At 38.1% G+C, this 13,859-nt stretch overlaps 1 protein-coding gene across 4 annotated transcripts in view; it reads left to right on the top strand.

The window, feature by feature from the left end:
- Positions 1–12,343, top strand: part of RFX8 (regulatory factor X8) — a 31,135-nt gene extending 18,792 nt beyond the window's left edge. For all 4 annotated transcript variants that reach the window (XM_079311774.1, XM_079311772.1, XM_079311773.1 and 1 more), the window contains 5 exons: positions 1,358–1,514; positions 3,018–3,112; positions 4,261–4,375; positions 7,928–8,215; positions 12,003–12,343. In XM_079311774.1, coding sequence (XP_079167900.1) covers positions 1,358–1,514; positions 3,018–3,112; positions 4,261–4,375; positions 7,928–8,215; positions 12,003–12,049 — 702 coding nt within the window. In that variant the 3' untranslated portion in view covers positions 12,050–12,343. The remainder of the gene's footprint in view (positions 1–1,357; positions 1,515–3,017; positions 3,113–4,260; positions 4,376–7,927; positions 8,216–12,002) is intronic.
- The last annotated feature ends 1,516 nt before the right edge of the window (positions 12,344–13,859 follow it).

Here is a 13,859-nt window from a genome sequence, read left to right as displayed (position 1 = left end):
GTGCACATTCCCTGTGAGAAGAGTGTGAATATGATGCTTGTCATTTTCTGGGGCTGATTCCTACCTCTGGTAAATTGTATTAGAGTGTTGAGAGGGCTGGCTCAGTCATTTTATAGAGTTCTGTCATGAAATCCAATGGCTGAAGGGACCAGTCTAAAGTGTTTGGGCACAGAGTCAGGTGTTAGCAGCCTACTGAAGATGCTGCCCTGGTAGTTCCCAGCCTTTGGGTCTTGTATTCTTTTTGCAAGCTCTTTTTCTGTCACTGGAAACTCCAAGTCAAATATGAAGAATACCTTTTTTTTAATTATATGAAGGAGATTGCTGAGTGGGAATCAGATTGGGTTTGTTTTTTCAAAAAAGTTAGCAGAGTGATGAAAAATAGCTGTATTGGTAATTTTTACAAAGAAATGGTCAGCTGCATTCATTGCTGCTTGTAGGGTCATGTTAAGCATCTGGTGAATGGGATTTGTTAAAACATGTATGAATCCTGGAGTTTTCTGGAATTTTACAAATCAGATTTTTCCTCTGAAAAGCCCTGATGGACAAGGGTTATTCACAGAAAAGCCTGAAGTCAGAAAAAGGCTTTAGGATCTTACTGATTTCATTATGGAAGTGAGAGACTAAATGTATTTGTTAACAAAATTTAATGGATTCAGATTTAGTTTCCTTGGCTGCTTTCATAGTTTCATCAAGAATCTTAAGGAATATTTTGTGATATTAGCAACTAATTTTAAAAAGTGAAGAGATGATGATAAATATTAGTCTGAATTGTTTGCAATATCAGAGTAGTACTTTTTGAGACAAATATGAAGACAGATTTATTCACAAATTACTCATAAGTAGATAAATGGTATAAAATACCAGCTAATATTGTTTTAACTAACACAGTATTTCTAATGTTATTTTTACTTTCTCAAGGGCTTAAACAACTTGAGAAAACTTGAATTCAATTGCAACATGAATTAGGGACAGATAACACTGAGGGAAAGTCATCCCTGATACACCATTCCACACTTTTGACAAAATATCATTATTTAGTGTAATTATAATAACTCTAGGCAATGCCAATTGCCCAGGCAATTGCCCAGATAATTGAAGTGTGTTAGCCTTGTCTGCTCCATCACAGACAACACAGAGCATCATTGAAAAGAATATCTCCCAGAACAAAACTCTCTTGAAGACAACTTCAGATTTATCTCCTTTGATCCTATAACCCCCTCCACACCCCCAGTTGGGAGACTGGTCATATGAAGTCTAGTATTGAATAAGGGAAGCTTTCCTTTTTGAATCCCCTCATTTGGCTGAGTTAAGGGCTTGAGAAAATGAAAGGCATTAACTGCTTTTTTATTCTCTACAGACAGTGAGAGCACTCTTGAACAACAACAGCACAGTCACTGTTCTGCGGTCAGGCTTGCATGCCATCTTCAATGAGAAATCTCTGGATGTGACTAAAGACCTCTTTCAAGAGAAGTTTAGGAATCCAAAGAAGAGGCAGAAAAACATACAATTAAAATGTAATGAATTTTTGTTATTTATTGTCTTTCCTCTCAAGCACTAGCATGCCATTGTTAAAGGTCCAACATTTCCTCTTGTTTATTCATGACATCTGTCTTACTGGGAATTACTGTCTTCCTGTAACCTGGAGGGGTAGAAAAGAGCCAAAAAAAAAAAAAAAGAGAATGGAGTATGAAATAATATCCCCCTAATTTTAAATGTTAAAAATTAAAGGCTTTTGGTTCTGACTTTCTTAAAGCTTTTTGTGACAGCAGGACTGGGGTTTTTGTTACTGAATTGTGTATCTCCTAGAAGGAGGTTAACAAGCAGGGATATTTATTTATAGTTTCTTTCTACAGAAAAGATGTTTTCAATTATTGCATTTTCCTCTGTTATTAGTTGAAGCACAAAAAATGATTTCTTGTGGACAGGACTGTATGCTGGGATTTTAAGCTTTTGTGTCCTTTTGCTGTATTGCAACCTGTGGGATCAATGTTGTGTTGTAAACAATAAAATACCCAGTTTGTATACACCTGTGACATAATGATTTGACAGCTTAATGGAAAGGAATAGAATGGCAACTTAATTTTAGATTAATGGTCTGCCATTTAAAATATTAGGAAGAGATAGGCAAGCTGGACTGGGCGGTGCACAGAACTGACCTCAGCTCTTTGTTCCTGGTCCATCATCAACTCATGCTCTCACAAGGGATTTGTCACAGACTTTCTGTGACTGCTTTCAGTAGGAATAATAACTTGCCTGCTTCACAGAACCATCAGGAGAACTATGTCAATAATATGGACATACTTACTAAACACAAAACCTCAGCATAGAAGGCTTATTTCATTTTTCTGTTATATTATCAATGTTCTTAGTCTTCCCAAGGTGGTTTTACTGCATTCTCTGCTTTCATTGCTTTTTCAAATTGTCATTTATAATAAGCAAGGTTTCACTGAACTTATCCATTTGCTTTCTTGAAGGAAGAGGTCTCAATTAGAAGGGTATAAATTTAGGGAAGTGCAATTTTCCTTTTGGCATTGTGTGGTAGGTGCCACACTTTTGGGAGAACAATTACACTGATATATGGCAACATTATCTATATTTCTCTTGGTCTACAGAATATTCTGTATTTTCTGTTATTGTTTTAATTTTTTTTTCCCTTCAACAGTCAGACCAAGATTTTTTTTTTCATGAACCACATAAAATCTCAGATAAGTAAGTTATCATTACCTCTAACCAAATTCCAGGTTTCTCATTGGAACTGCTTTTTCTTGCCACTTTTGCCACGATCACTAGGTCAGTGCAGTTATGCTGGAAATGGACATAAACATGAATTCTGACATATTTCAAAGTAGGGTATTATTCCTCACTAAAGAGATTGCATATTAATCAAAATGCTAGAAACAGATGTCTTAATCTATTTTAAGGTAAAGGTAAAAGAAAAAAAAAAAAGCTTAATACTGTAGAAACAAACCAAACAAACTAATCACTTCAAGAAATGATGTCCCTTCTGTATTTCACAGGTTTGAAAAATTTCATTTCTTCACTGGCATCTTCCACAGATATTCGGGAACTCCTGAGCTCTCTGTCTTCAGATCTCCAGACTTTTGTTATCAAGGTATAAAATTAATAATTTCAGAATAGAAAGAGCCATCACATCATTTATCCTGCTACATGCTGGCTGTCACTAGTCTGCAGGAGCTACATTGCACACCAGCAACCTGACCAGACTGCAGATTTGCATAAATACAATTTATGCATGCTGTGGAAAAAGGGAGAATTAATTGGCATACAAAAATTCCATCTGTGCAAACAACTACAAGCATATTTCTGTGCTTATATCCACTCTAGTGGTTTCAGTATCTGCTCTCATTTCATAGGCACATATTATCATAGTCCCTAATAAATGAAAATTCAGAAGTAATATGTTAGCATAAATGAAGAGAAGTCTTCATGGTTCCTTACATCCTTGGTTCACCAAATTGTTGCCTCTTAGCAAGTACTAAGAACTTCTAGTAGAAAGTCTCTAGCTCTTGTGAAAGATTCAAGTATGACCATCCTCACATATGCACCTTTCCAGAGATTACCATCTCTACCATCCCTTTGCCTTCACTGACTCACAATTTGTGTCACTGTGTTGGTTTTGCTGCATTTGATTGCTTATCATAACAATTAACTTGGGTTTGGGTGGTACATAGAGTTTGAGGTTTTTTTCTCCTTTCTGAAGAAGCAGAGTAAACTGTGTTATTTGGATTAATTATTTACTCTTATTTTTTCCTTTTTAAATGAAGAACAGCACTTTGCAATTCTGTGGTGCCTCCATCTCATATAACCCTCAGCTACCTCATGGGATGGTATAGAGAAGATAGAGTGGGACTTTTTCTGGGTTCAGAGTTATAGGCCATAAGGCAATGGACACAAGTTGCAGCAAAGTTTCAATACATACAAAGAAAAAAAATACCATTAGAATAATTAAGTATAGGATGAGGTTACCTGGAAAGCCTGTAGAATCTTTATACAGGAGATATTCAGAACTTGGCTGGATAAGGCCTGAACTAAGCTGGCCATGCTTTGGACAAGAGATCAGAATAGGTAAGACCCAAAGATCTCTTTAAACCTAAGGTGTTTTAGGATTCTAATGGAAAAAAATGCTTGTTGCTTTTTTCACCTTTGTATGCAGTTTGTACAGGGAAAATAGTCTGCCACACAATAAGGAATTATTTTAACCAACTTTATCATAAACCAATTTTTTCTCTTTATCTGCAGCCAAGCAAGAGTAAAGAGGCATTTAAAGAGCAGGCATCAGATTTCATGTTGAAATGGAACCTTCTACTGAGCAATGTAGGCAAGATTCTGACTATCAACAGGACAGACAGTTTTGGTAAATAGGATCTTTGTGATTCTAATTTGATATGCCCCATTTTGACCTGAGATGGCAGAGGCAACACATCCAAAAGTACCTAAAGAGGCCAATGAGAGCTGGTGATGTAGTGGCAGGACACAGGCTTTAAACTGAAAGAGAGCAGGTAGAGACTGGATATTAGAAAGAAATTCTTTACTGTGAGGGTGGTGAGGCATTGGAACAGGTTGTCCAGAGAAGCTGTGGATGCCCCATCCCTGGAAGTGTTCAAGGCCAGGCTGGATGGGGCTTTCAATAACCTCTGGAAAGTGCATGGCAGGGGGTTGGCACTAGACGGTCTTGGAGGTTCCTTCCAATCCAACCCACTCTGCATTTCTGTGATTCTATGATTTTAACTGACATAAATTCATTAAACATTTAATAGAGGCATCTCTTCTTCCTACTCCTTTCCTTTTATCACCATTCTCCTGGTGATGTGGCTAGACAGGTCAGGGAAATGATTAATTTTTGACCAAATCAGTTCTCTGAGCAAAACGCTAGGATGAGCAGAAGAGAGGAGAGTAGAAGCATGCAGCTGTAGATGGCAGGAAAGCCAGGACTCCCTCTTTTGGCAGAAGTTGTAGTTTGTGGGGAAGCAGGGAACAGCAGCCTGAGGTGAGAGCCTCTGCTTTCCCCCCACACGAGAGCTGCACACCACAGCTGAATGGTTTGATAGACATCTGGAGCCACTAATATTCCAAGCCATAAGCATTCCAGACATCTCCAGTGATAGCTCTGAGTCCTCTTGCTGTATAATAGAGCCAGAGCAGAACCACTGCAAGAGCTAGTTGCCAAAAAGGCAGTTAGTTCCTCTGACAATAGATACATACTCCTCTTATTTATGTCTTACACTTATCTAAGTGCTTGCTTAGCCAGCAGCACACCTGTCAAGCATCAAATCCATCAATCCATACACCAGTGCAAGGCAGGAGAAGGGAAAGAACTGTGCAGTTGTATTCACTCAAAGAGGCTTGAAGTGATACAAACATGTCTTAAATCAGTGCAGTCTCTATCCTAACTGCCTTTCTCTTCACTTGTAACACCTTGGCAGAGATGCCATTTCTGCAGAAATGTACTTCTCCTGTGAGTAGCATCTAATCCCAAACTTCCTTTTAGATTTTCAAAGGAGCACCTTCATATTTTTAGCTCTTCTGTTGGATACAACTTTGTTCAAATAGCCAGAGAAACTCATTATTTGCTTTGAAATGTCCCTTCAAACTCATACTTTCATGTGTGTGCTATAAATACATAACAAAGGGGTATGTCAAGGTTACTGCCTTTTGTGTTCTTCAGTATTGTTACCCCTTTAATGTCCTTGCTGTGCATGTATGAACACACCCTTCTTCTGCATCAAGCTGCTGCCTTTTGCCTTCTGTTTACTTGTAAACTGTCTGGAGCAGGATCAGAGTTTTGCTCTGTGTCTGCAGGGAACATAACACAGCAGGGTCCCTTGTCCATCAGCTGCTGCATTACAGTAACAGTAAAATAATCAGTCCTTTCTCTCTCTCCAGAGCAGTTCTACACAAAACTCTCCAATGTTACATGCAATATTTTTGGCAATGAATAAATTGAGAATGCATTCCAAGAACTGCACTGGTAGCATAATGTTTATTGAAATCCCTCATGATGATGAAATTCTCTTCCCTCTTTCCACCACAAGAAGAGTTTAATGAATTGACTCCCTATTCTGTAGTTTTGTTGATGGATGGATTATGGATACAATGGATGGAACACATCTCTTGGTCTGCTGATACTTTGTTAAACTAATTACAAATTACATTTTCATCCATTTTATTACAAATTACATTTTCATCCATTTTATTACAGTTTTCCTACTATACTTCAATAACACTGAAATTGAATTAATTTCAAATAAAAGAGAGTTAAAATATTTTAAAATATTTTGCTGTGCTGCTTCACTAATGTGATAATTATTATCTTCTTTCTTTACTTCTTAAGATGCTGTATTTGATCTATCAATGTCTTTTTTTTTTTCTTTTAATGTTTCATTCCTTTAGGATACTGAGTTTTAGCAGACAGGCTGAAGCATTTCTGTTAACAAGCCATCTGGTGTAAAAGTTCTGGGATCATTGCTTTCCAGAAATTTCTTAAATCTCAGCATTTCTTCCAAATATCAACTACGTAGCATCCACACCAAGGAAACACAATTACTTGGGTAAATGTGTGTCATGTTAATCCAGTAACCAAAACTAATCTTACATCTGACTTCATCTCTTGCATTCTTGCTTGCCACATGCAGCAGACATAATACACTGGCATACTCACACCTCTCAATTTAGGAAAGATTTTGACCCTTTTCCAGCCCAGCCCCCACTTGTGTGATGCCCAAGTGAGATCAGAGGAAGCCTGCAGTTACCTCTGCTTTAAAGCAGCAGGCGCAAGTGTGCTCGAGCAATCAAGGCTAATGGGACCTCTACAGCTCCTTCAGCTCCACCTCCTGTCCAGAAAATGTGCCTCTCACACCTCCCTCATAGAGTTTCTTGCCAGCTCACACAGCTCTGTTGCCTTCCAAGGCATTCAGGGATGCATTGCCAAGCCATGGGCACTGAGCAGGGAGCTGTGCATTCCTCTTCTGCAAGTGAGATGCTTCAGCCTGGTTCCTCTTGAGAACTGTGCTCCTCCAGATTATCCCCAAGGACAACTGGAGTAGTAGCTTTGGTTTCATTCTTACTCTTAGAGAATATATTAAAAACATCTGTAAGACTATTAGCAACACTCTTGGACTACTAGTAATAAATCTACATAGCTCCAACTCCAACTGTAAAAACCCGTTTCCTTGTTCCATAGGTAAACAAGCACTTCCTCCTACTTTGTTAGTTTAAAGATCCTCAAAAGGATGAACATCAGAAGCACCAGCTTCTCTGACATATAACATCAAAACAGAATATTTTTCATTTTTAAAGCTCTGTAAACTGTGGTCATTAATATAAATTGTGGTTTCTCCTTGTTGATGTTCATATAAACTAGTTTGTGGGATGCTTGGTGAATTCCCATACAGATTTATGGCATGGAAGAAGATCTACTTTTTACTGTAAGGGCTTTCAACCACGGTGTAATTCAAAAGTCAATGGTCTCAGTGAGTTCTCTCTTGGCTTCTATCATTTATAGTCCAAGCTGCAAGGTGGGCCATTTAATGTCATAGATACAATACACACAGATGTCTGTAGGAGGTTTTGCTTGGGAAGAGATGGAATGATTTATCTGTCAGAGGGGAGAATGGAGATAATATGTGGTTATTGATAAGCTTTGTAGTAGAAGTGAAAGTGGAGGAGGAACTTGAACAGGAAAGTGAATGAGCACAACTTTCCTCTCTAGTTAAATAAGGAAAAAATATTGCTTATATTTAAAATTTGTACTGGTGCCTATTTTTTCGGGATATTTGGAAGTATGTAATTTTGTAATGACTGATGAGTGCTGATCCATTACTTTGTCTAGCCTTCAAAAAAGAACACATCATAAAGATAAGCAAATGAAGCAGTTGTCATAATTATTTTTGTTTTTCTTTAACCCTAGGATCCTGGCTTTTGTTGAATATGCTACTTGTTGATTTTGCGGCTCACATTTTCCAGTCCTATATAGAAGAGGAGAAGGAAGAAGGAAATGACTTGGTTTCAAAGCAAAATGAGGTCCCTGTTCTGTGTGTTTATGAGCCCAGTCATCTCTCAGTCTGTTTTGCTGAGGAGGAACCTGAAGCCAATATTCCACAGACAGCTCTTGTGATGCAGAACCAGAATAACTTCGGATTAAGCAATGCTTTCCAGAGTTCTGAGTTGTTTGGTGAACACAGCCACTGTCAGCAAGGTGAAAATAACATTAACTTAAAAGAAAATGATGGGGACAAAGTTATAAATTGGGCAAATTAGGACAGATTGGCAGGTGTGTGGCTGACAGGGGTTTCTTATGCATGTAAATTAGAGCTAACAAAATCCAGGTTTGCATGGAGCTGTGTCCAATGCCACCGAAATCTCAACTCACAAAGCATCCTCCACATCCTGTCACCATTCCACAATGATATCAAAGGATTGTAATCTCGGCATCACCCACCTCCCCAGCACCACAGGTTCCTGATTCTTTCCCTAGGTTTCCAGCACACCACTGGAGCTCCTTCTGATTGCCCAGGTGTTGTCTAAGGAAGAGCAGTGCTGTGCTGGTGGGCTGGAGTGGGCCATGGGCTAGCTGACAAACAGACTGCATGTATTCTGTGATCAAAAAAGAAAGGGCACCATGTGGTCTATCCTCACTTTTGGAAGCACTGAGAGGCTCTCTTCCCTCCACTTATCTGTTACTTTTATCAAAAGATATGAAATATCTTCAGAAATATGAAATCTTTGAGACCCTTCTGCTCAACCAGATTTTCTTGCAGTCAGTCCACTGCTGCAAACTTTACTAGCATAAGGTGTGACATATAGGTAGACAACAAGATAGACTCCAAGTCTTCTCAAATACAAGGCTAATATACAAGAACACATGGGAATATGGATCAAGCCCCTGTGGTTAATGCAAGTAATGAATTAGACATTCAGCTGTTTTCATATTTCTCTTCCATGCAGTTAAGAGCACTTGTCTTATGTCTCAGAGAACATTGTGTTTTCCAGAAAACTGTGAAAGACAAATGTTCAAATGTCAGTGGCACCAAGATTTACAGAGAAAATTACATTTTGGAGGTGACACTACTATAGTTATTATACTAGCACATGAGTGGAAATTGACTGTTTTAGAAACACGTTTATTAATTATAAAGACCTTTAGGGGACTCTAATTTGTTTAAACATAAGGTATGCTAAGACCAGTTCAGCAAAGAAAATTGGAGGGGAGAAAGCAGGCACACAGAGGACAAACCAAGAATGATTATATGTGTGAGGGTCATGTTTGACAGCTTTTGTTATTTTTCAAATGTAAAGTAAATACCCATCCTGCCATATCACCTTTATGTCAAAATGTAAACCGTACTAGGTGATGACAATTTGAAAGAGAGCTCTAAATTAGTGATGGTCAGAAATGAGGAAATGAACCACTAGAAATTTTTTCAGTATCTGCCCATTTCCTGTGTTCTTCACTCTGCTGCTGTTTGTATGTCCTATGCCCATTGCAATGGTTTTTACAGAGGTCATCAGACAAGGGCTTGACCCAGGTTTGGTCTGTGTAAGTGATGTGCTTATGTGTTGAATTTTTAGTACCTGATCACAAGAACAGAGCAAGGTTGATTAGAGTGAGAGATGAGGAATCATCCCTTCCAGAATAAGAGGGGAATGGTGTAAAATGTGAAATGAGGAGTATGAGGACTTGAGAGAAGGTGTGGATGAGGGAAGAAAACAGTGAGCTGCTGAGAAAGTGTACAAGTTTAGAGATCAAAGAACCCAACAGATGATGGATTCTACCACTCCATGTGCAAGATGCTAATAACTGGGATGAAAAAGATTCCAGTAAGCACCTGTTATGTTGCAGTTCAAGTGCTTACAGTTTGTGAAGGAGTGAAAAAACTTGAACCTGCAGCTCAAAAGGGCTTCAGGAGCTGTGAGAGAGCAAGTGAACCCTTCTGCCCACTCATGTTCTTCAGATGGGTGATGGTCCCACCTCGACTATTGAAGATTTCTTCTTTTGTATATTAACACTTATGCCACAGGTTTCAGAAAAACACAATTGCCAAAAGCATCTCTATCACCCATAGCTTTGGTTGTGTTATCATCTCTGTAGATCCTCTGACAAGATTTCCATTCCATGAGGATTTTTGTTCTGTGACTATTGACATTATCATGCTTTCAAGGAACCATCTGTCCCTGCTCTTGACTGACCCCCCCCTTTGGCCACAGCCCATTCTGTTGGGTACCTAAACCCTCAGCAGCCATAGCAGCATCCACCAGCCACACTGCTGTTTCCTGGATCACATTTCTGCTGCCTGACATATTGCTTAGGTTTATTTCATAATTTTTGCCTTCAATTCCCTCACCTTAGGGAGGCTTGGCAGCTTTCTGCAACCCATAGCTTTTCATAAATTCCCATCCTCCACTCCATCCATTGCCAGCACCACCCAACCGCTGTAGTTTTTAATCTTGTTTCATAAGGCATTTCTATGCCTTCTCTACAGCCTGTTATGCTGTGGGGAAAAAAAATCTGTTCATCACACCTCCACACTCAGCTCATTGAAATTAGTGCTAAACACTCGGTCTTGCTACAAAACCCTGGAAAAATATGAGGGAGGACTGGTAAGAGAAACCAGAAAAGAATCTCCCAACCTTACCCTGATATCAGCAGCACCAATATGTGTGGCTTAGCAGATCCCTTCATGATCTTTTAGTTGTCACCTTCATTCTTCCTTTTCCTTCTCCATCTGTTTCTGGTCTTCCATTCCTAGCTGATGCTGAATATAAATTAGACTCCTCAGCAAAGAGAACATTTCTTCCCATTTATTTTGAGCAGCACAGTACATTTATGAATCTTATTTTTAAATATAGTTTAAATAATTAGTATTAGTACATAGAATTAATAAATAGACTCAATAGTCTTGAAAACAGAATACATTCCTGGTTGGTGGCATCTCCCAAGGATAACATTGGTTTTATATGAAAAGAAATGTAGAGGGCAGGGAGCAAGATAGTAGAAGATTTGTACACACTGGCTTAGTGGGGAAGTGTAGCAGATGAAATGCTACAGAGCCAAACACACATAGTATGAACTCAGAATCAATGAAACCAGTGGCAGTAACAGAGTTGCTCTGAACAAGCCATAATCTGTAAAAATGCAGCTCAGAGAGCATTGGTCAGATCTTTATTCCTTATCACAGAGCTTGCAGTTGCTTTCTCTTAGCATGAATAGCATTTTTTTTTTCATCTAGAAAATCCCATTCTAGCCTTCTGCTTTTTGTTCACTTGTTACCAAATTAAAATCCTATTAAACTGCACACCTGCAGTGGGTTTATTTGCAGAGCATTGTGCTGTAGCTTTTAATCCAATTCCACACCTTCATAACATACAATATACTGCAAATCAGGGCACAGAGAGACTGAGGGTATGCTATTCCTAGCTCTGTTGGCAGAAAGCAAATCAAACACATTGATTTGTTAAAAAGGGAGAAAAAAATAGGACATAGTTAACTACTTGACTTCTAGGAATGGTAGGTGTTCATCTGAGTGGTCTGTATCTGAGGATACAGAGATCAAGTGAAGTCATTAACTCAAATGATCAAAAAATGAGAGCAAAATCATGACCCTGATTGAATTCAGTGTCAAAACTTCTGCTGACTTTAAGAAAGCCAGAATTTCAGCATGAAAAAGCAGTCCCCATCAGGAGAGAGACAAGCTGAGACTGTGTGTCAGCTGTAAGCCCTTCTATTCATTCTCAAAACAAAGTGTGAGAAGTGTGAATGGCATATCCAAAGTGGATATGCTCTTCTGTCAGACCTTTGCCATCCTGTGATCAACCCCAACGTGTGCTTCCTCTTGTTGGGTTTATTTGATGTAATATGGCTGGATATCTATAAAATACCTCGGGTTCAGCAAGTAAGAATAGAGACTTTTTTCAATGAAGGGAGAAACAAATGATTCACAATTCCTACAGTCAAAACATTTCCATGTTTCTTTTCTAATTTTCAGCACATCCAGGTAATTTAGGAAGAGAAAATTACTATATCATGTACTAAGTTGGATCTCCAAGTTGGAAAGGAAACATTTCTTACTCAAAAAGATGAAATGCTATTTCTTTGCCTCCGATGAACAGCAAATCTTCAGAGAAAAGCATCCTGGCTATAGCATTCTATATGACATGCCATTCTTACTTTTTGATAAAATTTTAAAAACTTTAGAAAATACTGTTTTCATTCTCTTAAGACTCTTTTTTGAAAATATGAAATGCAAAACTGGGCTAGCAATGCAATTATTTTGTCATGTGATTTGATTTAGATTATTTTAATAAATCTTCAGAAGATAAAAGTGAAGTACTTGTGGCTTGGTTTTATGTATTTCTTGTATATTTCTGTTGTCAGTAAACCTGAAGACCTACTTGAGCTAATCATGGTAAATTATGTGGAAGCTACAGCATAAATGAATGACTCTGTGTTAATGCTGCTTTGTATCTATGGTGTATAATCTAAAATTTATATTTATTGCATATAAAACCTAGCACTAATTCCTGTCTTTAGAAATTCCTGCTTTGTTTACCATTTCTGCAGGATATGAGAGTCAGTATCTCACATATAATTCTATTGACTGAAATAAAATAGGCTGTATATAATGTTGCTATTTTATTATGTTCAAAACTAGGTTGTTTGGGCTTGTCTGTAAGTAAAGTAGAAGCAAAGACATTTATTAAGAGAAACCCTGGCATAAATTCATAGAAAATAGTAAATACAAACTATGAGATTTGTATTTTGCATGCATCAGATTGTGTGAGGAAATTCCCTGAAACACCAGGGCAATGGGGGATTTAACTATTTTTGAAAAGCATGCCTGCAGTGAGTTGTCTGTGCCTGGTTGCTATTTCAAGAAGGGACAACTGCTTTGATATTTTAAGAAGGGACATATCCTGAATCAGAGAAAAACACTTGTCAGGAGCTTGGGAAGCTTTCACTCATTTTGGATTTGGAAATCTACATTTATTTTGCACTTGCATCTCCATCCTGTCTCAGCTCAAGCACTGAAGTGGGAATTAATTTTCAAAAGTGTGGTATTGCAGCAGATGTAGACAGGGCCATGTGCTAAAGGAAAAGATAATCATACATTCAATTCTGCAGATAAGATTAAGAGTTCGATTCCAAAATTACATTTTCATGGGAAGTATCTTCACAATCAGAAAAACTGATTTGAGTCTTAAGGCCCATTTTACCCATTTCCACTATTCCTCAGGTTTTTATGGCAAAGAAAAAAAACAGAGCAAGGAGCGTAGGAAAAAATACAATCTAAAAATGCTCACTGTTCTCAAGTCCACTTTTATTTATAAGAGTTTAGATTCTAGATTAGATATACCTGTTCTCACAGCACAATTAAGCAGAAGTTGTATCAGCAGACTGATCTTGGAATCTGTTCTTCACAGATATGAAAAAAGTAAGATGTACCAGAGAGCATATTTTAGATGCACCTGAGAACCTTCTGACAGGCAAAGGCTTTTAAGATATTCATTCTTCCCTTATATACCAGTGTTCCTTATATAATTTGCATGAATGCAATGAAAGTTTACAAGCATATGTTTTAAAGAATTACTTTGCATTGCCATATTGAAGAGGTCTACTGCCAAGAAAGGAACCGGATGTACATGTCCCTTTATTAAATTGGGCTGTTGATATAAACTCATATACATGCAAATCTTTGCCTAATTAAAACCTCTCCTGGAAAACGTTTAATCGCAGCTCCATGTGTTTGCATATCAAAAACGCATCCTTGCAAGCACAGAGCTAATGCTGCCTGCACCTCCTACTTGGGGTTTTTCTGTGATTTGATCCCAATGCCCAAACGAAG

Source organism: Erithacus rubecula, assembly GCF_903797595.1.
Source record: "Erithacus rubecula genome assembly, chromosome: 1".
Taxonomy (NCBI): Eukaryota; Metazoa; Chordata; class Aves; order Passeriformes; family Muscicapidae; genus Erithacus; species Erithacus rubecula.
Note: the sequence above shows the minus strand (reverse complement) of the source record. Positions and strands in the feature narration are given on the sequence as shown.